This window comes from Sturnus vulgaris, chromosome 5 (genome assembly GCF_052056855.1).
Source record: "Sturnus vulgaris isolate bStuVul1 chromosome 5, bStuVul1.hap1, whole genome shotgun sequence".
NCBI lineage: Eukaryota > Metazoa > Chordata > Aves > Passeriformes > Sturnidae > Sturnus > Sturnus vulgaris.
In genome coordinates, this window is record NC_142247.1 from 11,590,497 (window position 1) to 11,618,391 (window position 27,895).

At 42.6% G+C, this 27,895-nt stretch overlaps 1 protein-coding gene across 4 annotated transcripts in view; it reads right to left on the minus strand.

Annotated features, from left to right (window-relative positions):
• ETV6 (ETS variant transcription factor 6) overlaps positions 1-27,895 on the minus strand; it is a 129,516-nt gene that overhangs the window by 26,068 nt on the left and 75,553 nt on the right. For all 4 annotated transcript variants that reach the window (XM_014880562.2, XM_014880552.2, XM_088164841.1 and 1 more), the window contains exons 3-4: positions 5,721-5,885; positions 2,697-2,831 (exon numbers count right to left, since the gene is read on the minus strand). In XM_014880562.2, the coding sequence (XP_014736048.1) occupies positions 2,697-2,831; positions 5,721-5,885 (300 nt within the window). The remainder of the gene's footprint in view (positions 1-2,696; positions 2,832-5,720; positions 5,886-27,895) is intronic.

Here is a 27,895-nt window from a genome sequence, read left to right on the forward strand (position 1 = left end):
ACAGAGGAGACAGAAAGTAGGGACCAAGGAACTTTCGGAAAAGCAGGAAGAGGAAACACCACAAATGGATACACACTAGTGGTTCACTTTCCTTCAAGATTTTTTTTCTTAAAGTACTTAATAAAAAAATCCCCTAATGGCCAAAGATGCTGTTTGCCATAAAACAATTCCAGCTCAGCTCCAAGCAGGACTGCCACAAATGACCCTGAACAGCATAAAATCCTCATCACATTAATTCCTTGATGTATCTGGTGATTGTAAGTTGAGCACATATGGTAAATAATTTCAGGCAGCACTAGATCCACTCTGGCTCTTCTTTCCAAATGAGCAACACTCTTCTTGAAGACAAAGCTGTGAAAGGAAATTCACCTCCCAAGAAATTTGGTGACCTATCCACACAGGGATGGGTGGGGCTCCATTACTCTGGGAGTGAGCAATTGCTGGCATGACAGTCTCAAAGACTGGCACTCTCTCAATCTTTACCCACGAAAGAAGTGCAGGGAATGACAGTGTAAGCTTCCTGCATGCATCCCATCAAATGACTCAGAGCTCTGTCAGAAGGACCACTGGAGATGAAAGTAATTCACTTTCCATTGCTCATCCCTCTGGAGGGACAGAGCCCATTCCAAGCCAATATCCTGAACTGCAGTCAATTGATTTCAAACAGCCAAACCCCCTTTATCTAAGCCTAGTAAGAAACCACTAGATGGAAAGCATTTAAAAGCAGAATCGTAAGTATAATACATTAGGAAATAGGAAAAATAGCCAGAAAATGCAAAAGATCACTGGAGTAAGGAGACATTGTAATAAAGATACATCACCTGTGAAGTTTAACCACTCAAAACAATGCCAGGGTAAAACCTGTCCCCTCTGTCACAGTTTGTGAGTTAGCCAAGGTTAAGTTCTGCTCCTCACATTCATTCTCTTTTTTTAAGTAAGTTGTATTTTTCTGAGGGAAAATGAAAACTCAATTGTGCTCGTTTCTCCCAAGTGACTTTTTGAAACAGAAGGAAGAAGTCATGTCAAAATAAACAAATTCACCTGCCTGTAAATTTTTGGCATAGAGATTTTTTGATTGCTCAGTCTTGTGGCAGGCAAGCTGTAGTTTCTTTTGCTTATTTTGAAAGTTCCTCTCACAGGAAACCAAGACATAGTTTTTGTCATTATAAAGAGAAGTTTTTAAGTAATAGCACAGAGTTCTCTAAGCAAAAACAGTGCTACTATCAGCAGCCAGAGTATTGCAAGGAAGAAATCTAAGTTGTTTCTTAATCACTAGATTGTAAAAGACGTATTTTTTAAATGACACACATGAAAGGCCAACTGATCATCCCTGTGAAATCCTCTCTGACGACTCAAAGTTCTTCCACATGTTAAATGCAGGAGTGTCTGAGAGAGCAGCTAGTATTTCTGTTTAAAATTTAGAATGATAACACTTGTGGGTGAAGGCCAAGCTTGAGGATAAGACTGAGATTTGACTAATGGTTTGAATACAGCAGGCAACTGTCTCTTGCCCAGCTCTGCCAACTGAATCTCATCCTGACCTGCAGCACCCTCATCTAACCTGGAATATTTACACAGTGTGTGGAAACACTGTGGAGTGTCCTTATTCCACCTGCTGCTGTCCTGCTGTTGGCTTAGTCTCGGGGTTTTGCTGGTGCAATTTGACTCTGGCTACCTCAGACTGGCCATAGGCAACTTGTATAGGTCTGATAGGACCCTTAAATCTTCTCTTGCAATCCCATGTTTAATCTTGAAATAGATTCATATCAAGTAGAATTAGCACACCTTTTCTCCAGTTAGCAGAGATCAGGGTGACATCCTAACTCACTTATATTCTCTTATCCTGTTTACTCAAAAAAGAAGTAACTCTTTTTCCTAGACTTTTAAATTGAAATTTAAATTAATTTTCAACTGAAAAAATAAATTCTGCCTGATGCTTTCATGGAAAGGACTTCTGAAAAAAGCTTAAGTTTTATGTTTTTCTATTATATACCCAAGAAATCCAAGAAGTACTTCAGTATGTGTATTTTTAAAGATTAAAACTTCAAATTTCCAGTGAAAAGATACACACTTTCATTTTGTAGCAGAAGAGGCCCAAATATGCAATTCCACAAACCTAACTATTCTTTTTCCATCACCTCTGATAGTCATGGTATGTGTGCAAACAAGTAGACCTAAGCAAGTAATTCTGATAGTGCAGAAGCCCACTTCTCTCACCAGGAATTGCTCACCCAGCCCAACAGCTGAGCAACGTGATGGGCTCAGCTCAGGAACTTCTGGCATGATGTTCTGACAGACTCAGCTGAAGTGACTGGGAGCTGGATATTCCCCTCTGAGGCTGCCCTCCCTTGCTCTGCCAATGACTTGCATTTAGCTGCATCTCCAGGATACTAAAAGTCTGTGGAGCAACTTTGTCTACCTAACTGGGTCTGAGGAAAAATGAATCAATAGGGTCAATAAAACGTTCTACTTTTTAATCTGTATCTGACATAGCTTTTAAAGGTGCTTTGGAAACAGAACAAAATAATAGAAGATAAATGGATAAGGGCTTGTTGACTCACTAAACCATTTGATTGTTCCAAAGCTATGGAGACAAGAGGGAGGAGAGCAGCTTTATCTGATTTTGGAGCAAGAAAATGACATAATTCCTACTCGCCTCTGTAATGGCAGCTCCTATAAGAATGAGACAGAGTTACCTTCATCATGATTCTGGTGCAATATGACCTCTGGCTGAGCGTGGATGGAGTTTCCAGGGTGGAAGAAAGGTGTGAAGAGCATATGAGCTTTCCTTTGCTTCAGGATATGCTGAAGGAGTTCATACAAAACATCACCTGAAAGATAAACAGCAGGAAAAAGGAAATGAAAATGTACATAACTGATGAGAAGACTCATTTAGCCATCTGATGCATGAATTCATGGCTCCTGGGTGCTATTTTCAGACCCAAAAATGCTAGCAGTAAAATCCTGCATTTCACTGCTATGCAAAGTTCTCATCTGAAAGGAAAAAAAGGCACATCACACCTCTGAGTGTGACTGTGGCAAAACAGAACGACATTCCCTGGCACCATAATTGCTATATCTTTCCTTAAGAGAACATAACACTGCAATATCCAGGAGACCAGAGGACTAAGTGCTTATTTTGTGCCTTTTATAAATTACATCTTGTATGGATGACCTTATTCCAACATCTACACGAAACACTAAGGTCCTTATGCATTTGGTGTGGTGTAACTGGTTGCACTTTTCAAAGTGAAATTGTACATCACAGGATAGGAAGTCTCTTGACTTTTCATTCTGCCTGCTCTTTTGTTTGTCATTGCTCATATTACAGAGGAACAGGCTGCAACAATTACATATTATCTGAAAACAAAGTTAGTGAAGTTTCACTTAGGAAAGCTTAGATTTTCTGGGAGAGTTTTCTCAAACATGCATTTTTTTTAGTATTTTTTTCTATGAGATTGTAAGCTGTGTACCATTTGTCCCTTGTCTCTGTAAACTGTCAATATTCTAATTTGTGGGCAACTTGAGTTTCTTGGTGTGAAACAGTTAAAGCCATACTGCTTTCCATAGTTCAGCTTCCTTTATTTTTAACATCTAGGCTGCTTTTACTGTCTCAGCAGTGACTTTAGGGCATTTTTAAAAGGTGATTGCAATACCTGAAAACCTAATTAAAAACAAAGCCTTGAGCACCCAGTCACATGAAAGTCTAAAAAGTGATTTTACCACATAATTTCCATCACTGAATGCAACAATGGCATAATCATAAATAACTAGTGCTGTAACACTCCAAGCAATTTGTACCTCTTTTGATTGGCTGGACAGACTAGTGAAAATATCCATAAAGCTGTCTGCATTTTGTTTGTTGTTTTTTTTTTTAACCTAATGAAATAGCTGAGACTTCTGCATCACCCAGATTCAGCAATGTTAAGATGGTGAAAAATGTTTTGCACTCCCTTCCTCCATCTCTCCTCTGCTGCCTCCCTTCCCTGAGCAGCCCTGAACAGAACAGCTGTGGGGCTGTGAGCCCCTTTCTTGGCAGGACTGTGGGAGTGGATGCCCTTCTCCTGCTTTAACCATGAGAGGAAATGATACAGCTTTCGTGTGGCTTCAGTCTGGAAAAACTTAATGCCTCTGTGGCAAACATTATTTCACAGTTCTTAAATTTCACATACAGTTAATTCTGGGAAATGCTGAGGTAATGTCCCTTTACCTACACAGTTATCTAAATTTTTAGGGACTGACTCAGATATCCTCCACAAGTTTTATTATCAGTGTATCAGTATACCTGGAGGGCAGGAAGAGACAAAATGCAAGGGAGGAGGCCTTTAGCTGGGTTATTTTGTTCCAAATTCAGCTTAACCTTCTGAATAAAGTGAGATTTTACAAGTCAGAGGCTCTTCTCTGGGAACACTCTATTTTCAGCCTAGAAACACTTTTAATCCTGCTTATTTCAAGTGCCCTCACAGCACACAAGGGGAAGAATAGGAACATAACTTGCAAGAAGGAAGGGGAGTTGCAGACAACATACATAAAGGTGTCCCTTGCAGTCCTTGCCCACATCCCTGCTTTCAATAATCCTGGTTTTTTTTAAAAAAAGAAGACATCAGCTCTCACTAACGTCTTACAGTGACAACAGACATTAATGTTTGGGCTCTTCTTCCATACAAAATTAGTCCTGGATCTGAAGCACACGCTTAAAAAACTTGATTTACGCTAAACATAAGCAACATTTTATGAGGCAGATTCTGCAGGAGGATGATTGTGGAGAGTGGCCAAGCACTTGGTGCAGAATTAGATCCACAGCTTGATTATCAGCTGGATCCCAGCAGCACCAGCTGTACTCCTGCATCTTGTGAGCCTTGCACTGGAAGCCTCCTCACAGCAATTCTGTCACCACTTGGTCCAAGCTCTTTGATCACCTGCAGTGATTGAAGTGCAAGCCTTTACATTTAACAGGAGTACCTCGTGTGGTCACAAAAAACAAAGCTCACAACTCATATTTAGTTAAACACCCCTGACAAAGGAGGGCAGAGGCTTACTCTGACTGTAAAACTGGAGCAGACAGACCACAGGGGATACAAATGCAGGCAGGCAACACACACATTTCTAAATCTCCTTTGTGAATAAATGAAGACATACTTTGAGCAATAGGCAGATTCATGCACCTGTCTGTGCTGTGCTGAGGGCTGGACTCCAGCACATGTGAGAATATAGTAAAGTAAAGCAAAACCCACAAGGGCTTAAATAGAGGCAAAGTCCCCAAGGAAGGAGTTTAGCAGTCACTTTTAGCAGTACCTGAGCCAAGGCAACTGGGAGACAAAATGCTAATATGGGCTGCTTAAAGAGGCTAGAGCACTTGATTAACTTGCTGCTGTAGTTAGGTCTGTGAACAGATAAGCCTTTACAGGGAAGAGCTGGAAGTTACAAAATGCTGCCAGAGCAGCTTGCTTTCTGGGAGCTCTGCAGGGAGTTTTAACTATAAACAGGTTGGATGTTTGGGTTTGAATTTGCATTCAAATATGCCTACAGCTCAGGTGTATCAAGATTTCCTTCCCTCTTTGTCCTTTTTGTCCTTGCCTCATAGAAGTGTCTCTATTCCCTTTACCCTCCCTGTCCCAGTCCACCCCAGTAAAAGTGACCACTTCCTCTTCTGACCTTCTTCAGCTTTTGTTGCAGCTCCCTCACTCTTTCCAATCACAGCTTCTGTCAGTAATCCTCACCTGAATGAGGGGACCTGTATCGAAAGTCCTCTTTGGTCAGGAGCAGCAGAGCTTTGCCGTTCATCTCAAAGGTGTTGCTGTCAATGGGCCTCAAGGAAAACTCCTTCTCCGCCCACCGGAGCCACTGTGCCACATCTTCCCTGCTCCAGTAAACCGGCTGCAAACCTGTGCCAGAAAAAGACCACAATTCTGTTACCAAACTGAGACAAGGCACAGGAACACAGGCAGACATCACTGAATCCCCCCTTTCTCCCCACAGCACAACGTAAAAAGCCTCAGGGGAAAGTGTAGGAGAGCAATGTCATGTTGGTGCAGGATTACTCTAAGCACTGGACCGCGAAATACTTTGGCACTTTGGTTTATCTGTGACATACAGAGAAATGAGAAGTGCCTCAGCACCCTGAAGAAAGCTCACAGGACATTATTTCATTCCAGGTTTCCACTGTGCAGAAGGATTTTCCTGCACGTGCTCCTTGTGATGTGCAGAGCAGGCAGCAGGCAAAGTCCTCAGTGCCATCCATCCTTGGCGTGTATCCTTTCATGGAAGAGAGGTGTGCTCTCCCTCCACACTCCCTGTACATTGATGTATCAAGAATAATGAAAAGTTGTCAAATGCAAGAGAACCATGGCTTCTCTCCAGGTGGCTGGGGTGGGGTCTGTAAGGAAGGATTGTTAAACACAGCCCCTGTAACAGTGTGATTATCAGCACATGTATTGTTGAGAGAGGTGTATTCAGACAGGCCCACCCCTCCTCCAGGTGCCATTACATGAGCAGGTGCCATTCCCACACTGAAGAGGAAAGCCAGGGCCAGGATTGTGCCACCTTTGGCACTGCTTTAGCCTATATTTTCTGTAGAGCAATCAAATATTACCAATATCCCTAGGTCCATAAGGGAGGGTATAGCATTTTTTCATAAAATAGTAGGGATATTTGGTTTGGGGATAGATTTTCCAAGGTGCCAAGGAGAATTTGGCACTCCCTTTCTGCCAGCCAGCTCATATAGCTTATATAGCCTAGGCTATTGTGTTTACTCACAGAGGCCCAACCACATTACCGTCAAAGACATTTTGCCTGCTACCTTTATTGGGCTCAGGCAGAGAAGCTTGGGAGGTATGACAATTCAATATCTATTCTACACACAAATTTAAAATAGCTTCCTTCCCCTGGAGAGAAGGGAGCGCAGTGAAGAGCTGTTTATACCCAACTAGAGAGATTATCTCCAATCCAATGGGCGATAAAAGCTTTATTTTCCTTTCCCCCTCGTGGGATGACTCATTGTTTGACTTGCTACAAAGCTTACCCACTGTGCATAGGAACATAGAATTTGCCATATCTGATCAGATCTCTGGTACATAGCCTCTGGCAGGAGCCAGTACCTTACGCTTCAGAGGAAGACGAACCTCCCTTCCTTGTATTGCACCTGGCTGATTGTACGCTGCACATGGGAAGAAATTTCCTTCCTGGCACACCATTCTCTGAGATCTGATTACCCTCCTCCTACCAAGCACTAAAAGAAGTCTGGGAGAGTTGTACCACTCTTGTTTTGGTTTGGTTTTTACTTCTTTAACAGATAGGCAACTCTTTTATTTCTGTTTTAGCAAGAGGTAACATGAAGTGAATTGCATTCTGCTGCTTTGCCAGATTCCCAGACAACGGCTTTGGAAAGTCCCAGAGCCACAGCTGCATACAGAACTGAATCTCTGTCAGAAGAGGAATTGAGATTGTGCCTGACAAAGGGTGAGAGCTGACCTAAGGAAGGGATGTGTGCATTGCCACAGCAAGATTTTCCATTGGCTTTCAACTGTAGCATACTATTGTACTACAGAAACAAGTAGTAGCCTTTAATTATTTATAAAGTAAATTCTCTTCCTCCTATGAATTAGGGTCTGCTTATTGAGGTTAGAGTTTTCTGTAGGACCTTTCTTTCTGAAGGGACTGGGATGAGGTGTAGATTTGCTCAGATATGGAAACTGTCATCTAAAATGCCAGAGTGAGGTTCATCTTCTGCTGAACAAAGGGCTGTTCCTGCAGAAAATACACTCCAGCTTTTGCTGTAGCTAAAAGAGAAAGGTGAGACATGATACAGGCAGACCACAACATATGAAAGGGTTTTTACAAGACCATCTGAGGAGTGTCTGAAATGTTCACGTGTGATTTCTTCTGCCTCCCTCTTTGCCATGCCACGCAAGTAATAAATTGCCCAAAAGAGAACTGTATAGAAATCTAAGTGGCCTTCTGACGTGTACTTCACCTGATGAGGCATGAAAAAAAAGAAAACATCACTGTGAAAATCAGGCTGACAAGGACAGAGTTGTACCATACATTCACATGAGGTGTGTGCTCCCTCACAGATAACAATGTAATAAATAATCACTCCCTATACAAACACAGATCGACATTTCCCACCTGCAGGTGACAGTACACTTTTGCCTTCTGTTCAACTAGTACGAAAGCACCACGTCCAAAGAGAGCTTTAGATTGATCAGTGCTAGACCCAGAACAGCCAAATAAGTTACACAGACAAGTTACAAGTTACAAGCCCTATGAGCTGTGCTGGCAGCTCTGAAACAGACCCAACACTTCACACTGCAAATGAGGTCTCTGCTGGGTTTCAGCAGCACCTCTGAAACTTGTGAGAAAAGCCCCAAAGTAATATGACCTAGGACCACTTGGCTTGAAATTACTGAGAATCAGCAAGCAGCCAGTCTAATTCAGTTTGGCTATGGCTAAATTGAGTGGGTGGATGTGCCACCCTGGGGTGATCCCATGATTAAAATACTTACATTGTGTTTGGAAAAAATAAGGTGCCATAAAATAAGTAAACTGCTTTTCCCTAGATGGAATTCTTATTCTCTCACTTCCCTCCCTTCCCGCCCTGCTGCTTTCCTCGGAAGTTAAGTTTCTCAAAAAAACATGCTCCCACCACATGCCTGCTTGTTTTGTGAGGCTGAACCAGTTCAGTCACAGGAGGCTTTCCTAGGGGTGCACAGCAGTGTTGTTGAACGTGCTTCAGAAACTGTCATTAAAAAAATAATTCTTTCATGAGCAGTACAGCATCTACTAAACTTGAATGCCACCTTCTTTGACCCTTCTTAAGAAGAAGTAGCTGGTTTTGTAAAAACAAGGTCATGAGATGGTTGGCTTTGCAGCTGAAGGGATTTTAGAGCACAGTGTACATTGCTATCAGTAGGTCATGAAAATGCTTTCCTGTACTGTCCATGAAAGAAAACCTAATCCCACTTATACTATTTTTCTTCTTTGGATGCAGTTTCTTATTTTCCTCTCTCCATCTCCTTTTATTGTCATGCCCACAGCAGAGGAAAATGGGCTCTTTTTATCTCTCTGGTTTTATTCTCTGCAGAAGCTAACAGCGCAGTATTCAACTAACAAAGATATTTACCAAGCAGAATACAGTGAGGAAAACAAGAGCTGTGTTGCAAAATGAGGGCAGAGTTTTGCCTGCTGAACTGACTGCTGAAATCAGTGTGAAGGTTTTGCTGCTTTCACTTGGTGCAGACCAGACATGGGGGATGCTGCCTTTCTCCCAGTCTGCCCCCTTGGTGGCCATGGACTTCCCAGGGTGAATTTTGACCTAAGAGTCAGACCTGGCTCTGCTGCCATCTCTGCCTTTGCTCCTCTGGTTGAAATCTGGCAAGCATTCTTCATCATGGTCTCCCCATTTGTGTAGTGCAAAAAAAAAAACAACAAGAAAACCATCTTGAACTCAATAGCTGAAAGCAGGTTAGACAAAGCCATGCTAACCATCAACATCTGGCTCTGTGAGATCCAGTGTATTCTCTGTCTTCTGTCAATTTCCAAGCACCGCCTCCACCAGAGTAAAATACAGTAATTCATTGACATGTTTATAAACTGACAGCTTTATATGCATTAAACAGGGAGCAAAATCGGTGCTCACCTTTCTACCACTTCAGGCTGATGCACTGGTGTCTGAATAAATTATCTACTTCTGCTGCATACTCCTCACCTGAAGTCCTGTTTCTAACACCTGTTACTCTGGCTACCTTATAAATGATGAGGAACAATCAATTCTCACGCGGCAGGGCACAAGCTGGTAACCATCTCAAGTGCAGAAGAAATCCACTCTTTGTTCCTTTCTATTCTCAAGCAGCAAAGCAAAGTACAGTGGAGAGGGACTGATGGGGTAATTTACACTTTGAAGTAGCCAGTAAACCTGTTAAACACCAACAGACATGGGCACAAACAGGAATGTACTGGTCTGTTGAACAGTTTAGGCTGATGGTCTCTGAAGAGTTCACTTCTTCTGACAGAGGCCCTCAGGAAACTGAAGCATGATCAGGCTTTGAGGTTGGAAAAACAGAGTGCTCTGCTCAGGCAGTACTTTGCACTTAGAACTACACAGCCAGCAATATTTTCACCTGACCACAGACTTCTTGTGGGGTTACAACTTTGTTTTTTGAACAGATGTAGCCAACCTTAAATCTCGCAAAGCACTTGCACTCAGAAACCCCTTCTTTGGTTTGGAAGACAAGAGTATGCGTTTTACAGTATGAGTTGCTGTGTTCAGTGTATGCAACAGATACATCTAAAATGTGAAGTATAATATACCACAGGCTGTTCTCACCTTGACTCATTTTGGAACAATTTGAGGACAGAAATCCAATGCAAAATGTGATGTGCGGTACCACCGAAAGCTGCTGTTCTGCTTTAGTTTCGAGATGAGGACACAGCCACAGGACAGCACGCACATGGAAAACAGCATTCATAGTAAGTTTCGTCTAACTTTTTGTTCCACTTCAGCTACGCTCCCCATTCTCCCGCCTGGCTGCCTGGCAGGCAGGATGATGATGTGAGAACGGGGTAAAGACAGACCTCTCATTTATCCCTGCTTTCTGCAGGGCAGACAGAATTGTTCACACTCCCACGCCAAAAACTACTTAGCATGGTTGGGCAAACAGCAAAGGGGCCAGTGCATGCAAATCAGCAGCTGGTTCCCAAACACCCAGGGACAGATGCATCATCACTGGCAGCATCAGGGAAGCCAGCTCATGTCTACAGCTACTGTGAGCCTTTAGTGGGAAAATGATGCTGGAGAAGATCAGAACACTTGAATGTCTTCTACCAAGTAACTCTTTAGGAACTGATGCTCTCTTTCTTTGTTATTGATTAACAAATGTTTTACTTGTTAGCTGCAAAGCATAATATGTGCCACTGCATATGATGGTGTATGTCAAGCAGGATAGGTGCAGGAGGTTGTGTTTTGGTCTTAATTTCCATATAAAGGCAACACAGTCTGGAAGAAAAGCATATGATTAGATTTAAATCCTTCTCTCAGACTCTACCACAGCAACTTTTAAAAGTCCCTTCCTGTCTCGCATCTTTGTTTGGAGTGCTGGACTACCAAAATGCAAAGAGGTGTCATAGGGCTTATCCAGTTAATATCGGAAATGCTCTGAAGTGCAAAATGCTGCGCAGCTGCTTCAAAGGACACGGGTTCAACATTGCCATGGTGCTGTGTGTGCTGCTCTCTGGCTCCCTGTTCGGAGTCACTGATTGTTGCTGCAGACCAGGGGCCCTGTTCTGGTATTGTGCTTGGATGGGACAGAACCACCACCACCATCACACTGCTCCCCAGGCAGGGCAGTGCTGAGCTCAATAGAAGCGTGGGATCATGCTGGAGCATTTCCAAACTGAGGCACTAAGGTTCTCCTGAGGCAGCAATTCTGTGCTTTCTCTGCTGGGGCTGCTGCATCCATCTCTTACCCCAAGTGACTTCCCCAAAGTACCCAGCACCCAGTAGTTCTTCAGAACTCTACTGGTCTGGAAGGTAAAGGCAGGAAGGGTAAAGATCTTGCTTTCTCAGGAAGTCTTTCCAGTTCCTCAGAGGTGACAGAAATCAGTGGCATGCCTAGCTACTCCCATGCAGATGGAGTGTGTAAATTAGTGCCCTCAGAGACTGTTATGGGGTTAACAGATATGTGGAAAATGTAGCCCTGCCACAGGGTAAATCCTGTACTGCTGGTGGTCTGTGCACTTGCTGTTACGAGCAGGGGACAGAAGCCTGTGTGCAGTGATGTGCCTGACCACTTGCTCTTTCCAGCAGGTACCCCTTGACCCAGGCAATGGAGAAGCAGTGGCTATTCACTGCTGTTGGGTTGCAGGGACTGCCTCATCCTACAGTAGAGAGCTGGCTCTGCACTTTCCTGCACAGAGATAAGCACAGGTAGAAAATGAAGAAAAGGTTAATCCTGGCTAATCCTCAGAGAGAATTATTTGGAAGGTGAGTACGAACTGGTACAAAGGAAATGCATGGCAGTAGATAAAAATGCCCCTTTACAGGTCTTGTTGAGGAAAAAATGATTGGATAGGGAACAGAGGAGTTGTGGCAGGACAAGAGACAACAAGTGAGGCTTGCACATTCTTTAAGAAGGTCTGAAAGTATTCAGAATGACAAGGCTTTGGGGAATCTCCTACACTGCTGGGAACAGAGGGCAAAACAGCTTTTTCAGTAGTAATCTGAAATAAAAGGCACAGACTTATTTCTCCTGGAGTCCTGTTGAGCAAGGTATTAGGGGTAGAGTCCAAGTGCAGGTAATGGTCTGTGCATTGTGCGTGCTCTGGGGCCTCGATGTGCGCAGACATCTGCAGAAACCAATGCAGCAAAGCTCTGCCATGGGTTTCTGCCATGCTGACTTTGCTGGTGTGGTGCCCTGTGACCCAACCCTTCTCCTTTCACTGTCTGTACAGAGACCCCGAGAAGCTGACACACCCGAATCCCTCAGGGCTTCAGGGTTATACAATAAATAAAATTGCTTTCCTAATGCAGCCTTTGGAAAGTCTGTAAGAAACATATTGATTGGAAAATGCTCGATTAGAATGAGCTCTCATACAGGGAAATAAATCTTTTCAATTGCCCACACCCCGTGCCAAGCTCAGCTTCCTGGAAGCAACCATGGCCCTTTCTGGAACTGAGGTGAAAATCCCATGTTCCATCACCTTGCTTGACCTGCTGACATTACACATGGTTTGCATTTGCTGATCAAATGCACAAGCAGGACTCTAAATTAGCTTGCTGGGCTGAGACAGCTCACTGATTAATGACGGCAGATGAAGTCACTGGTACAAAAACCCCACAAAATTTGAAGCGACTCTACAGAATTCAAAATGAAGAATATTTTCTTTCTCACTCTATGCCCAACCCCTTTTTTATGTAGAGACGAGTAAGTAAATGAAGTAACCGTCAGACAAAATTACTTTGCTATGTCTAAGACCCCCCAGCTCCAGCAAGTCAAAAAAGTCCCTGAACACTGCTGACCAATTCCTGAAGTCTCTGGAGTTGTACCTGATGTCAGACTAAAGCTTCTAGTGCAACCCCAATGACTTAATGTGGCTAGTTGTGCTGCATTTCTTATAACTGAGATCCATATTTGACCCATAGCAGCCACTTGTATCCCTTCTGTTTCCACTGCATCATCCAGAGCGAACTTGTAAAACAAGTGGATATTAGGATGTCTTCTGTGAGCTGCCCCACTGTGGGATTAGTCAGAAACAGAAAATAGTACAATGCTGGAGCAGCCTACCTGCTGCTGACAGTCAGTTTGTGGCCTGAACCAGAATTCACCCAAGCCAGGACAACCAGTCTAGATAATGGTGCTGGTTTGTGTGTTGGATTTGAGGTTCTGAAAAGGAAAAGCTACCAAAGGATTGAGAAACCACAGAGGTGATGAAAAGACCAGTGGGTTTTCTAGGCACTCATTCCATGAGCCATGTCCAAGAGCTTTCAAGAACTCCACAGACGGCTCCAGCTTCCTTTCATGTTGTTCGCAAAACCTTCCTAGAAGCCTGACAAGAGCTCTCCTTCCAGAGCAGGGTGAAGGCTGGCTTTTTCCATCTGGGCAGCACGTTCAGAGAAGGCCAGAGTGTAGCAGGGGTCAGTGAGCCATGGACAGCAGGACACTGCCCGGCTGCCAGCAGCCGCTCCCACGGCTGCCACACCACGGCATTCCAGTCACAGCAGCCAGTGCAACACCAGCAGTGGCAGTGGGATGGGGAGGGGGGGAATACTGGCTTGGATCTGCTCCCAGTTACAGTCTTAATCTACTCCTGACTTCATCTAAACCAATTTTTGGCTGTTGTCCATGGAGCAGACATTGCTTTCCTACTGCTCCCTTCCAAAAGGAGCTGAAAGAAATGTCTTCTGTTGGTTTTTTCCTTGTATGTGCAAAAACTATATCCTAAACAAGAGCAGCTGAGCCCTGACAATGTCACAGGGTAGCTAGCTCAAGAGAGGATGCTGCCAGAAGCAAACAGTTCTGCCAGTAGAAGTCAAGGGATTATAAAAACTTTCATTTTCTTCTCAGCAACTCTTCATTGTTTCACACCAATTGAATCTTAATCCAGGACAAAATTCCAGGTCTAAAAAGCATTCTTTATGCTTTTTCTGCACCGACTATGGCCACTGCTGATACTTAGTAACACACATTTACACTACACAGTGCCTTTCAACTGCAGACAAATTAGATTGTTATATCTGTTTTATAGATGTGAGGCACAAAGGCACTGGATGCCTGCCTGGTGCTGAGGGATCAAATCCAGGAACTCTATTCTGCTCCTCTTTACAACTGGACACATGCAGAGCATTTTTACATCCTTTACACCTATTTTATCTTCCCACTTCTTGTATCAATCCTTTGATAGGTCCTGCAACAGTAATTTTAAGGTAAACAACCCAGCCCTGTATTAGAATGAACTGTCAATTTGTGTTGTTTCTTTCTTTTAACACAATATGGCCTTGATCTCTGGCTGAGGGGTTGCAGATCTGCGAGTCATCAGAAACAAATTGATCTTGGTAGTCTTGACCTACATATGGTTTTACTTAAGTCTTTTACCTGCCATCTAATTGCTGTACAGTAGAGCAGAGCGCTCAGATTGTTACCATGCTTACAGTATGTAGCAGTAATGCTGGACACTGAACTGGAAGCTGCAGGTGTAAGTACCTGATCAACACTGCTGAAAGATACGAAAAACTGAAGAAATACTTGCTAGCTGCAATAAATACAGCTGCCAAAAATTAAGATGGTTTCTTTCAGCTATTTATCACTTTAACCTACCATCAGCTACGCCACCTTGATCTTCCAGTGGATGCAAATTTAGAGAGATCCTACAGTTTTGTAAGAGAGGGAGTCAGGAAATCCTTTTTGTACAGCTGAATTAAGTGGAAAGTTTTGAAATCTCAGTTTCACATATCAACAAAACACCACCAACAACATTATAATCCTCCGTATTAAGAAGCTGTCTTTTTCTCACAGGGAGATTTTGTTCTCAGAGGCTCACATCCTGAAGAAGTTGGGTCCCTTTCCCTTGAGGAATTTTGGCTGGAACTTTGTTTCCTAACTCAACTGTGACTGTGAGAGCTGGGGAGGGGGGAGTGTGCACACAAAGAGCATGTTTTCCAGGCTGTTTCCAGGGAACGTGAGGCCAGCTCCACTACAGAACAGTCTATGCCATAACAGCAATAGATGTCATCTGTTGGCTTCCTCTGCACTGGGGCTCCAAGGCTCGTGAGCTGCAGCTGCACTTGTGCTGCTACTGTAAAAGCAGAGCTTGGCAGCACAGCCCAGAACCATGGCTTACTTTGCCTGTAATCATTAAGCAAATCACTGTAGGAAAAAAATTACCACCAGCATGTGGTTAAAGTATGTCATACTTCTACTGTAACTGGTTTTGCTTTTGGAGGTCTTGCTCATGCAGGCATTTTCTGCAAAGTCCTAATGCAGGAGGGCTATGACAGCCTGCTTCAATACACCAGTACACGAGTTCTTCTGTGCTTTATGCAAAGACCTGCCTTCAGGGGACATGAAATATTAAATTACTGGGGGAAACTGTACAAATTACAACTTTGGACACTGTACAGTGTACTTAGTTCTGAACCACATCTTTGGAGGTAAAAGCCCAGCTCTTAGCATGCTGCAGACATCTCTCACTCCCAAGATGCTGCAAACTGGAGTTCTGACATGATTAAAACCTCCAGATTTAGCTTCATTTCTTGATGGTTCCTTAATGAACCAAATCCCTGCAGCTCTTATGAACTGTCAGTCAGCTCTCCAAGAAGACACTGCTCTCCTAGAGAAAGGTGAAGTGCTTCAAAGAACAGCTCTAGATGCCGGGGTCCTTTTCCGCATTTAGGGGACAAGGAGGCCACTGAGATGGACTCCAAACTGCACTACAAGACATCACCTATTCAGGAGAAGTAACTGCATTACATTTCCATGGGGCCCTTTAACCTTCCAGTGCAACTTGTGCTCAGGAAGGCCTCTTGTACTGAGGTACTTGTGCTTGAAATACATTGATAATGAGAACAAATTAAGTGTGTGTTCTTTGATTATCAGATGATAAATTATCATGATTATCTTTGCAGCAGCTTGAGAACTGCTTCCTCTCCAGCATTTAACTCCTTCTTGCTCTGAAGCTAGTCAGCATGCCCACTAACTTCTCATATTAGGGCCCCCAAAAAACTGGCTTGCATTTATTACGTCTATGGAAGTCAGACAAAGTTGAGGCATTAGTACTTCTACTAGGGACCACTTGAAAATACTGTTACAAGGAATAAGAAATTAACTTTATCAACTGGGACAGCATGCAAGATCCTGTTTGGGATAATTTCTATCTCAGTGCTAGAGTGTCTGCAGTAAGTGCAGTGTCCTTCAAACAAGCTCATCCTAGGTGACCGATTGGACAATATATAGTGTTCAGTGGCCATATTGACTTAGTCATGTTTTCTGGCCACGATGCTGATGTGCCAGTGCATTTGGTGGAGGACCTATGCTGTATTCTTGATGAGAGAGATAATCTGTATTCATGTATATATGTACATTGGCTTCTGCCAGATCAGCTTTCTGAACAGATGAAGAACACAATTGCACTAACAGTTAGGTCAACACAACTGGCAGGGAGGTGGCAAATTGCAAAAAAATAACAGCTGGATGTGGTAACAGAAAACAGAGAAAATGCTTCAGCCATTATTGTTACAGAACATGTCATGTCACTGAAAAATAATGGATGGGCTTGCTGTATCACTTGAGCTTAATCTGGATGATGTCACCGAGAAAGGCTTGCTTCCAGGAGTGGAAAAATGATTGCAATGTCAATAGAGGAAATGATTTACCTATGAAGTTCCAGTAAAGGATCAAGTTTTGAATGAAAAGGAAAACAAATGGATGAGCTAAATCACAACAAGGTTGTGTCTCATCCTGATTTTTGGGTTTCTTGCCACTGTAAAGGTGCAGCGAGAGAGGCTGCAGACACCTAGTACTGATGGGTAACTGATATCATCCCAGATTCGCAATTCCTAGTGCCACATAATCCTGTTGTGCTGGTACAGACACTTAGTGACCCTGACACCAGTGAACCTATCTCCAGGACTTCTGTCGTTCCCACCCTTACTTTCCCACAGGAAGGATGACCATCCCTGTGCTTGCTATGATCAATGAACTACTGCAAATGTGCCAGGGGAAAGGGACCCCTGTCCTTGGAGAAGGGTCCTGTGTGTTGTGAGCCCCCAGAGCTGAGCTGAGATGGGCTGTAGAGCTGTGACAGCAGGGAGGAGTGAGGAACTCATCCCTCAGTCCCACTAACAGTGACATCTCTTTTGAAGGGGTGAGGCTAAATAAGGTTAAATAAGTTCAAGTACAGGGAAAGAGAACCAAATTACATCACCTGTCAGAAATATTTAACAACATCTGATGGCTTCTTTGCAAGGCTGACAGTTGTGCCAGATAGCATAAAACACTGAAGCAGGAGGACCACCTGCCTGGAGGACATTACTATATGGGCAGACAGGAGAGGAAGGGATTCAATGTACAAGCAAGGTGACAGCATGATGGTGTGCATAATGCTCATGTCCCCAGGAGCCAACTGAAACTACTGGAGTTCTCATACACTTCATTGTCCGGATATTGAGAAAACGAAGTTGAAATGCTTTTTCACCAACCTGTCTAATTAAAATTGTCTTAGCTGTGCTTCCCCGTGTATTGGCAAATTTCAGTCAGCTCTGTGAAGGACATTTGTCTAATTATCTTATCTGTTGCAGAAATCCAGATTTGTAGGTCTGTCTGTTCACACACTACTTGTACTCACAAAAACTCAGACAATCACAATGACATTGAAGTCAGGAGAGCTACAGAGGTGTCTCCATGAAGTAATTTCTCTTCTATTTTTTCAGTGCTTCAGGACTTGCTTAGGTTACAAAGTCCAAACCAGTTTTGCTTCATTCTTTTGTATCGTAATCTCCAAATCATCTCAAGTTTTTGCTCTCCTGGGAAGACTGACTCATCACCAACTTGCAAAGCTTGGAACATCATTTTAAAAAAAGACAGATTGGAGAATTAAGAAGGTAGGAAGCAAACACGAACATTAGGAAAGGATGGTGAACTATATTTTGAAGAAACGACACCTTCTAACCTAACTTTTCAGGTTGCCTTAGCTTTTCCCTTCATACCTGCTTTTGTAATTCTTACATTACTGAAATTACTCAGCTCATTGATACCCATAAGAGCAAAGCAAGTTGACATTCCCAGGTCTTTTCTTTCTTCTTAACAAGTTTCAAGTGGAAAAACTGTTTTTCTAAAATACTTTGCTTACTAATTCCCTCCTCCCCCACCTCCATGTCAGGTCAATCAGTTTGGCACTGACAGCATGGGGCAGAAATGCAGGCACGGGCACATTGTCAATCTGAGGAGTGGGAGAAGCCTTCTTCAGCGATTTCACACAAAATGACATTAAGGAACGCAAAGTGTCAAAAATTTCCCGTGAAGCCCTGAGAAAATCTGCAAACTAGATGTCTCACACCTCTCTGGCAGATAATAAACACAGAGCATATGGACCCAAGTACTGAATGTTCATGGAAACAGAGTCCTCCGTGTTTGAGACCATGCAGAGTTTCTGAGGACATGGATGCAGTTTCAGAAAAGATTTACACACTTGTTATTCAGGTGTTTGGATAAGCAACAATGGAAATTCAGAAAAGGTTTACTTGTGAGTTGGCCTATTCCTTAATAAATTACAGTATTTCTTTCTTTTGTCTTCTTCCAAAGTTGCTGGAATGGCCATTGGTCCTGTTCAATATTGTGTCTTCCCTGCTGTGACGAAATTTGTTGATTTAGGTCCTGAAACACTACTTCCCTCAAAGATTAATCCTCAAAAGAAAGCACCGTGATTGATTTTTAAGAAAATGTTTTGTGATGCCTCATTTTGGATTTTTTTCTAGACTTCCTCTTCCCCCACTACCCCTGAGGTGTGCACACCATGTGAAGAGGAGACTTCTCTTGTCAATCCAACCTCAGCCTTATTCATTTAGCACTGTCTCAAGTCATGCTTTTGCAACTCTGCTGACGGAATCAGGTGGGAGGAGAAGGAGGAGGAGGCTGACTCAGCAAGAGGAACCTTTTGTTTGCACATACATACTTTAGTGTTATCAGAAGGAAAACAAGGAATGAGCAGCATGCATTTTACAAAAAAAAAAAAAAAAAAAAATTATGGCACTGTTACTGTTTCCCCCCCTGGATTTTTTCAGTCTTTACCTTCTTGCTTAATTAATGGTTAAATGCTTAAAACACATGGTTTATCTTTTAAGCCTGGGAAGCAGCAACTTTAATAAAGCAGCACAGACACCCTGGATGCACCCTCGGCATGCACACCCAACCCAGAGTTAACACTTCAGCTGACCCCTTCATCTGACTGTGCCCTCTGGTTGCCTCCTGACAACTGAGTCCAGCCCTAGCTATGAAAAATCCTCACCAATATGTCATACTGACCACAAACTCAATCCACTCAGCTGAATGTTAAATGACAGACCAGTTAGTGCCTGCCCAAGGTTTTGAAAACACTGGCTTTCAAACTTGAAAAGCATGTCTGCATGTTCTGCGAAAATCAGTGGTAATGTTTCTTCTTGCTTTCTCCCTTCATATTAGAAGTCAGGATGGAGGGATACCAGTGTCTCGAGAGCAATCTGGGACTGATTCTGTACCCCTGTCAAAGCCTAGTGGTCTCTTTGCTCCTTTCATTTGCTAGAACCCATATGAAATTGAAAAAATGATACTAGGATATCATCAGGGTGCTTGCCCTCTCCAGGATTCATTTAACATCTCTGCCAACCTCTTAAAAAGACATAAAAGAGGAGGCAATTTTTAATCTCCTTTCATGGTGTGGTTGCCAACATCACAGGCTAAAGCTGCATCTCCTCAGGAAGAGGGAGCTGAGTGTGTCCATAGCTGCTAGTTCCAAATTGGCAGGCAAGGTGGAGAGGCCTTTTGCTTGCCCTGATAAGGCCATTTGCATAACTCTACCCAACTGGCTTTGCATATATTTTTTCCTCTTCTTTTTCTTTCTCTCTCCACTCTCTAAGTTCTCCATGTGCCAGAGAAGCACTAGGAAAGCCTTATATTAGCTAATCCAAATATTCATTCTATTAAACATTTACTGATTTATTTTCATTTCTTGTAAAAAGCTGACGTACATTTTGGTTACTCTATTCTTACACAATGTGAAACAAAGAAAATTGTGTTGTTAGTGCAAAAAGAATTCTGTTTTCTCTGTATAGGTTCCTTTAACAGTCAGTCAAAATGGCTGTGTGTTTTCTATCTGTTTTTAAATGCCTACTAATTACTTTTGCTTTAAAATAAACAACTGACATTTGTTAAAAACAAAAGTAATTCTAAACAGTTCTAAAAGTGTAAGTGATATTCATATTTGCATTGTAAAAACTGAGATAAATGCAAAATTGCAAAGCAACCCTCATAAATAGTAGAAAGGAAGATGAATACCAAATTGCATCAATTTAAGTCTTGTTTAAATAATAAACAATGGTTTAACTCATATTTCTGTGAGCAGTTCCAGTGACTTCAGTGGGGTGTCTCACTTGGAAAACTGCCATCAAGAAAAAAAAAAAGGGCTGAAAAACCTGTCCTTCTCTTAGACAAATTCTTTCTTAAAAATACACATTTTTATCTTGATGTCTGTGTGTGTCACCTTAATTCCAAATTTTTTACTCTGGAAAGGACCATGCTGAAATTTGAACACATTCTGCAGTTCTTCCTAACAAAACAAACCCTTGCCTTACTTTTCATGGCAGCTTAAAAATATCAAGTATCTTTAAAGAAGTGGGCTTTGTGCCCTGTTTGTACAGAAAGACACAACACAGTTATTTCCCTACCTACAGCAGCTCCATCTATAAGGCCCTGGTCCATGTGAAGAGCCAGGAGATGCTAATCCTAATTGAAATCAAATGACCCTCATCATTTAATTCAACAGGCCTGCATTATTACTCTGTATAATTGTAGTGTCTCAGTTGCAATCATAAACCAGGAACCCAGTGTGCTTGGCAATGCACAAACAGGAGAGAAATACTATTTTTGTCCAGAGAGTTTCCTTGGATTGTAATCTCCATGCAGAGCTATTAAGAGGATGTCATTTATTGGTATTTTTCCCAAATCCCTAGCTCATGAAAGCTGAACAAAACAGAAATGATGGGTAACACCCATATATAGATTTTGCTATAGAAGGCAGCATTTTGATCTCCACAGGCAGCAATTGAGGGAAAAAGGAAAACCCAGGGTTTACAATACTCAAGAGAATGGTGAAGCCCCAACGAAGTTTGTTTGAATATACAAAATCAGATGCACTGAAAAAATAAAATAGAAGAAATTTTCAATATTCAAAGGTTGGCATAAATCCAACTATTTGCATTCCAATTGCAGTCAAGATGCAAGCTCTCTATTTGGTTTTGTAACACTTACTGTAAGGTCTACTTTGAGTTTTGGAGTAGGAAAGATTTTGGGGTAAGCAAAATTTTCTGTAATTGTTACAAGAACGAGTTTGATAGCCCATTCTAAAAGCTCTATTTCAATTTAGAATATTTTAGAAAAATGTTACATCATTTACCTCTTCTATGAAGAATTTGTTTTAAAGACACTACTTTTATAGTATCAAAAATTAATGCCAAGAAAGTTTATTACAGATAAGGTCTATTAATGACTTCACTTCTGAACTTTACTGTTTATATTTACAAATTAAGGGTGCGAGTTCTCAGTTTATTAATCTGCCAGTTGGATCATTTCTTTGCAGCCTTGAGCTGTTTCACTTTACTTCAGTGAAAATATTTAATAGCCAATCTGTAGTGAACTTGAATTTTCCTAATACTTTATTATGTTTACACACTATATCACAGATTTCCTAGTGTATTACTAGCATTACAAACTATTAAAACAAAATGACATTTTTTTAAATGAACAATACAGTGCTTTCTCCTGCCATTATCTTCTCTACTGACTAAGGTTCACCCTCTTTCTTCTTTAACAGTATTTAGTGAAGTAATCCATGCAGCCCCAGAGCCCTCACCCTGCAAGACCCTGCATGTGTTGATGCATATGCAAGGCTCGTGTAATTGGAGAATCAAGGTACTCACAGGCAATGTTAATTCTGACATTTCTTCACCATTAAAACCTTAGGAGCTATAATGCAGAATAAATACATTGAGTGTAACTTTTTCCCTTGTTTTTAAAGTATGAGTAGTGGTGAAAAAAACCCAAAACCCTCAGAAATTCCATCGTGGTATCATAATGAAACCTGCATGGGTCAGCAGCAGGAGGATTGGTCCTTTTACAGCCAACCTACAGACCTTTGCCACTTTTTGCTAAAGGGACAACTGACAGCAGCAGGAATATACTGCCATTTGTTACAGGAACCAACACTCCAGGAGGGCATCAGGCACCCTGCCATAACTCTGGCTCATTTTTCCAGCAAGTTATGCAGCAGCAGGTGTATATGACAGCAGGAGAAAGGCAAGATTAAGAAATCCATCCTCCTAGGTTGACTTCACATCCCTCTCTCTCTAATTCTAGCTGTGCCAGTGGGCAATGCTGATCTCCCTGACTAGCCTCCTTGTTGCAGGCTCTTCCTTCTGCCTCACCCCAAGTGTGAGGTCTTCTCACTGTTGCCTGTGCACAGACTTCTCTCCTGTCTACATGGCCCAGCAGAGGGTATTGAGGGTACAGGAGAGACTTCCTCTCTTTCTTCAAGTCTGTTCCAGGTCTTGGGGCACTGGACATTTTGAGAGTTCAACATCAATGTACTGGTCTCTGTCCTGGTGAAGAAATTAGCAGCCACAACAGGAAAAAGTAGAAAACCTATCAAACCCAAGTTCTTATACTGGCAACTGTCTAGAAACCTGAAAAACAAGGAGATCAACCACTCACCACAGAAAATGAGCCTGCAATTTTTCCCAGACACCTTCGATCCATGGCAGGTTACAAAACACAGGGACTGATGACTACATATAACTCTGAAGCTGTTTCTTTGCTTCTTTCCCAGGAGACCTAAGATCCAGCAGTGCCTCACTCCTGTCTGCCCCATAGCTGAGAAGCAGCACTTCTAATCTGGGGTCCCCTTTTAGCCAAGAAATGACAGCCAACTGGCCAATGTCACCAAGCCAACAGCTGGACCAGCTGGCCAGGCTGCACACATTTCTGAATCAAGTCTGTTAATCAAACCACAACAGACACTGGTGGCTGAATGAAGGCTGTACTGAAATTATACCATATTGAAAATTAAGAGCTTAAAATATCTGCTTTTCTTAGTCTAGGGGGAGTGGACCTAAAGAAGTTCCTTCAAGATTTCATAGTCTCATTTAATTTTAATTTAATTTCATAGACCCATGCAATATTTAAAATAAGACACATAGAAAAGCAAAGAAGCAAATGACGTGCACTAACCAGATTCAAGAGGCTAAACTCTGAAGAAAAACAGGAACATTAAGGTAAAAATGTCTGGAAGATTTTGCATCTTTTGATGAAATATTGTCATATGTGCCTGGGATAAATCAATCTACAGAAGAATAACATACAGACAACAAACCCCACTGCGTAGGCAATATTGAGGCAACAGATCACAAATGGAGATGAGTACTACCAACAAGGAGGCTTAAAGAATGTTACCAGGATCCAGTAACTTTGTGTGAGGAATTGTAAAAATCATTGTGTGGTACAGATGACTTCAGCAGACAGTATGGAATGCTGAGGTATGGTAGGGAAAGAGGGAAAAATTTGAAGGGCTGAAAGGGACAGTGTAGAGAACAGAGGGTAGATTGGTGAGAGGGAAGCTCAAAGTATGATTTATGGGGCTGGCACATCTCTGGGCTGAGAGACTGACAACTCTGAAGTAGTCCTACATTGAGCTTGTTGGAGGAAAGGTCAACAGGGGCAGAAAGAAGGACTACCATCCCAATATTAAACAGGAGCAATCTGAGGCACAGCAAGGCTAAAAGGCAAGAGTTGTGAAGGATGAAGGCTGTTTTCAGGTACTTTATTTGCTTTAGTGTTGCCTAAGGTCCCATCCAGCTGAAGAGGTAACATCATGACCATTCAGATTATGTGCCTATGGAGAGTTCTCTGGCATCACAGTGCTTTCCTCAAAATAATTTTGCAGTATCAACCTTAGACTGATTAAACACTGTAGCAGTCGCAAGGCAGAGTTCCTAAGAGCTCACCAAGCTCCAGTGTTGTCCACTGCAAAATGACAAGAGGTTCTGATGGAGCCTGGAGTGCCACTCACAGTAATTTATTTGACAGCCAGACCATTCTTTTTGCACCAGTGTAAGACAAAATTCCAGTAAGTGATACAAAGTGATTCTCTAGAGACTTCCAGGTCAGCCATGGACTCAAACATTATAATGGTACCTAAAGAGGGGACCCTCTCTCTTTAGGAAAATAACTGATAAGCAACTTTGTCAAAATGTGCTGTTGTCCCATCAGGCAGTGACTTTTTCCTCAACTGGTTGCAAGCTTCAGGGCCACGCCTGGTACTCAGCTCACAGTAACTTAACTACAGGCTTTCTTCAGAGCCCGAGAAGTGCTGACCTGACTGACCCATGGGGAGCCCCCCGTGATAAAAATTCATCCACAGCTTCCAGAGACCTGGGTTCAACACCACCAAGTTACAGTAGCCAGCCTCAGTGAAGGCTTCAGCAGCCGAGGGCAGCTGTGGGTTTTGCAGTGAGTAGTTCCCTGTCCTATCAGCCCAGATCACTCAAGACAGTGGCTGGCTCTTCCTGCCGCCCAAGCTCTCTCGCCAGGTGACGGCTCTTCCTCAGCTGCTGTGGTCTGTGGCCTCCAGTGCCTCTGTTATCTGCCCCCTGCAGCCTCTCCTCTGACAGGAAGCTTCCTCAGAGTTTTCCATCACAGGAAATTTCCTGTGGGGAAGCACTCAGTAAGCAAACAAAGAGTTCCTTGGTACAAAAGAAGAGTGAACATGCACACAGCTGTGAGGAAAAAACCAAATGCTGAAGCAGCAGAGGCAAGGGCACCAGGTCACAGTCCAAACTCTGTGGGGAGAACCAAGCTACCAGAGAGGCTCAAAAATTCCCAGGTGAGACCACTGTGGTCAAGTTTGGCTCATAAGGCTGAAGTTTAAATGTCACCCTCAGGTTCTGTTTGACTTCTCTGAAGAGAGTCAACAGCCTTAATGTCACACTGAACACAGACCACAGCTCAGGCACCATTTCAGGGGCATTTTCTGCAGCACCCTCTCAGCGAAGTCAAGGACTGCTACAGGCACAGGGCACACAACTGTTCCCACAGAGGAAGTTACAACTGCAGCCTGGGATGAAGTGCCAAGTGTCCATATTGAGCTCACTCTGCCATCACCTAAAAATGGGTTTGACACGCCCTGCATCACAAATTCTCTCTTGTACAGGATCTAATCATGCTCTGTACACACTCTCACAAAAAATACATTTGTCTCCAGACTGGCCAGTTTCCCTTTTTATAAAATCTGTCCTCCTGGTGACTTTTTCTTTCCGTCCCCTACTCTTTCTGCCCTTTGAACTACACTAATTTCCTCCTATTATCCAGTTGTCTCTTCCCTTCTTTTTTCTATAGCATTTTATGTTAGTACCCTGTGTCCTTCCTTTTTTGTCTCATCACTCCTCTTTCCAGAAACAGATCCCCTGCTCCCTGCAAGTGTTGTTTCAGAGGGCTGGGGAAAGAGATGCACATCTGCTATAAGCAAAAATAAAGATCACTCAAAAAGAAGGGTCTTCCATGCTGAAATTCAGGCAATCAGCACAAGTTTCTGGCATCACACAGATTTAATACATATGGGACATGGCTTGTTTAGTGATTTGAACTGGCCTGGAAGTACCCACTGGGAAGCCTCATGCAGGGACATGGGAAAAACCCTGCTGGCGAGTACAGGCTGACTAGCAGTGTCTCCTAAATCCTCTAAGGTACAGTGGGGTAAAAAGTATAGTTACCATGGACACATTTCACTGAAGAGGTCTCCTTCTAGCAGCATCAAACTTTGGGATAGTACCATGTACACCAAGTTAGTCTGTAAGGTGGGCAGGAAGCACAGGAGTATGAGCAGAAGTGACTGGAAATTCTGCACCATTCTTATTTTCTTTGTTTTTGGTTTTGAGATTAACGATCTGCAAACCCACTCTGATTTATCATTTGCTTATGCTGTGGATTTTTAAGTGTCTAGTTCAGGCTCTTCTGAGCTATGTGACTGCAAAAGGCAGTGCCAACTATTTTCCACCCTCTTCTGGTTAATTGCAGCTGTGGTAAAGGGACTTCTGCCAACAGACCCACAATGCTCTGTTCCACAGGAAGTCCTAAGATCTCTTCCTGCACAGGAAATTTCCTGTGGTCCAACAGACATTCCTCTTGGCTTTTATCACTCACATACATTTGTTTTGGCAAATATCTGTTCTTAGGAACAACAAGAAACGGACAGAGAAAAAGCAAACATTGCCACAAAGAAGAAAAAAAAAGGCAGCTATGGTTAGAGTAACAAGCATGACCAAATTAACCTCTGTCACACATGAAAAAAATATGCTACTGGAGCTGACTTGGGAGGTTTGCTACCTTAGACACTATTCAGAAATAAAGTCTGTTGATATACACAATGTTTTTTAAGACTCCACACACAAATTTTCTTTGTCTTTTAGAACATTTTACTGATGCATTTTCCTAGAAACATGCTAGGCAGTGTAAAAGGAATTCTGGAGCTTCCCTCTCATTTCAAACTTCACATAATCATGGCCCTAGCTCTAATCTTACCACATCATTATCAGCAAAGTTAAGAGAAGGAAATGCTTAAAAAGAAAGGCTTTGGTTATATTTCACCAGACACAGCCTCCTGCAAATCAAAGACTTTCCCAATCTTAAATCATTCCTCATACGCACAAGAAAGTTATTATTTTAGGAAGGGAGGAGAATTCAATTTCAATCTTGCAAATTCTTAAAGCTATGAACCCCAGGAGACATCAGATAAGATTTTCAGATGCCTTTCCATGCTTCAGAATAAAGGTAAGGGCATAGGGGAACTCCTAGAAGTGCTCAAGAGAGTAAGAGGTCTAGATTGCACATACACCCCTGAAAAACCCAGAAGGCACCTGTTTGTTACCTTCATTCACCTAAGGAAAAAAATCTAAGAGCAAAAGGTTCAGACTGGAAAATCTTTTTCACTATGAGGACAGACACGTGCTGGGACAGGTTGCCTAGAGATGTGCAATCTCCATCTTTGGAGGTTTAAAAGACCCAAACTGACAAGGTACCAAGAGACTTTGGCCTCAGATCTGACCCTGCTTTTAGCATGAGGTTGAGTAGAGACCTCCTAAGGTCTCTTTTGACATGTACTGTTCTGGGATCCTAAATCTCTCTGTAAATCCAAGTCACTACCATTTAAGTTCTAATTTGACACTACTTGAGAGCAGAGTTAGAGTTTACTATCCCAAATAAAAGTCAGAATTTTTGAATGAACTTCATTGAAAATAAAGGGGAATAGATGATATCCTGTAAACGAGGTTTTTCAAATAATTTAGTGAATGCTTATGATTCCGAACTGGTCTCAAACTGACTTAGCAACTATGGTCCCTTCAGTGCTCTTCTCCCTGCATCAGCCCCTTTTGCTAGGCTTATTTTATCCTGACAGAAGATGAAGAACAGTCAACAGTAGCCTGGCATTCCTTCCTGTAGGCTTCTCCTGGGGTTCATCAGCCTGCACACAGCACAGAATCACAGAGAAAATGAGGTTGGAAGGCATCTTAAAGCATCCCCGAAGTCCAGCTCCTGACCAAAACAGGGTCAACCAGAGCAGGCTGCTCTAGGCCACATCCACTTGGGTTTTGCGTATCTCCAAAGAC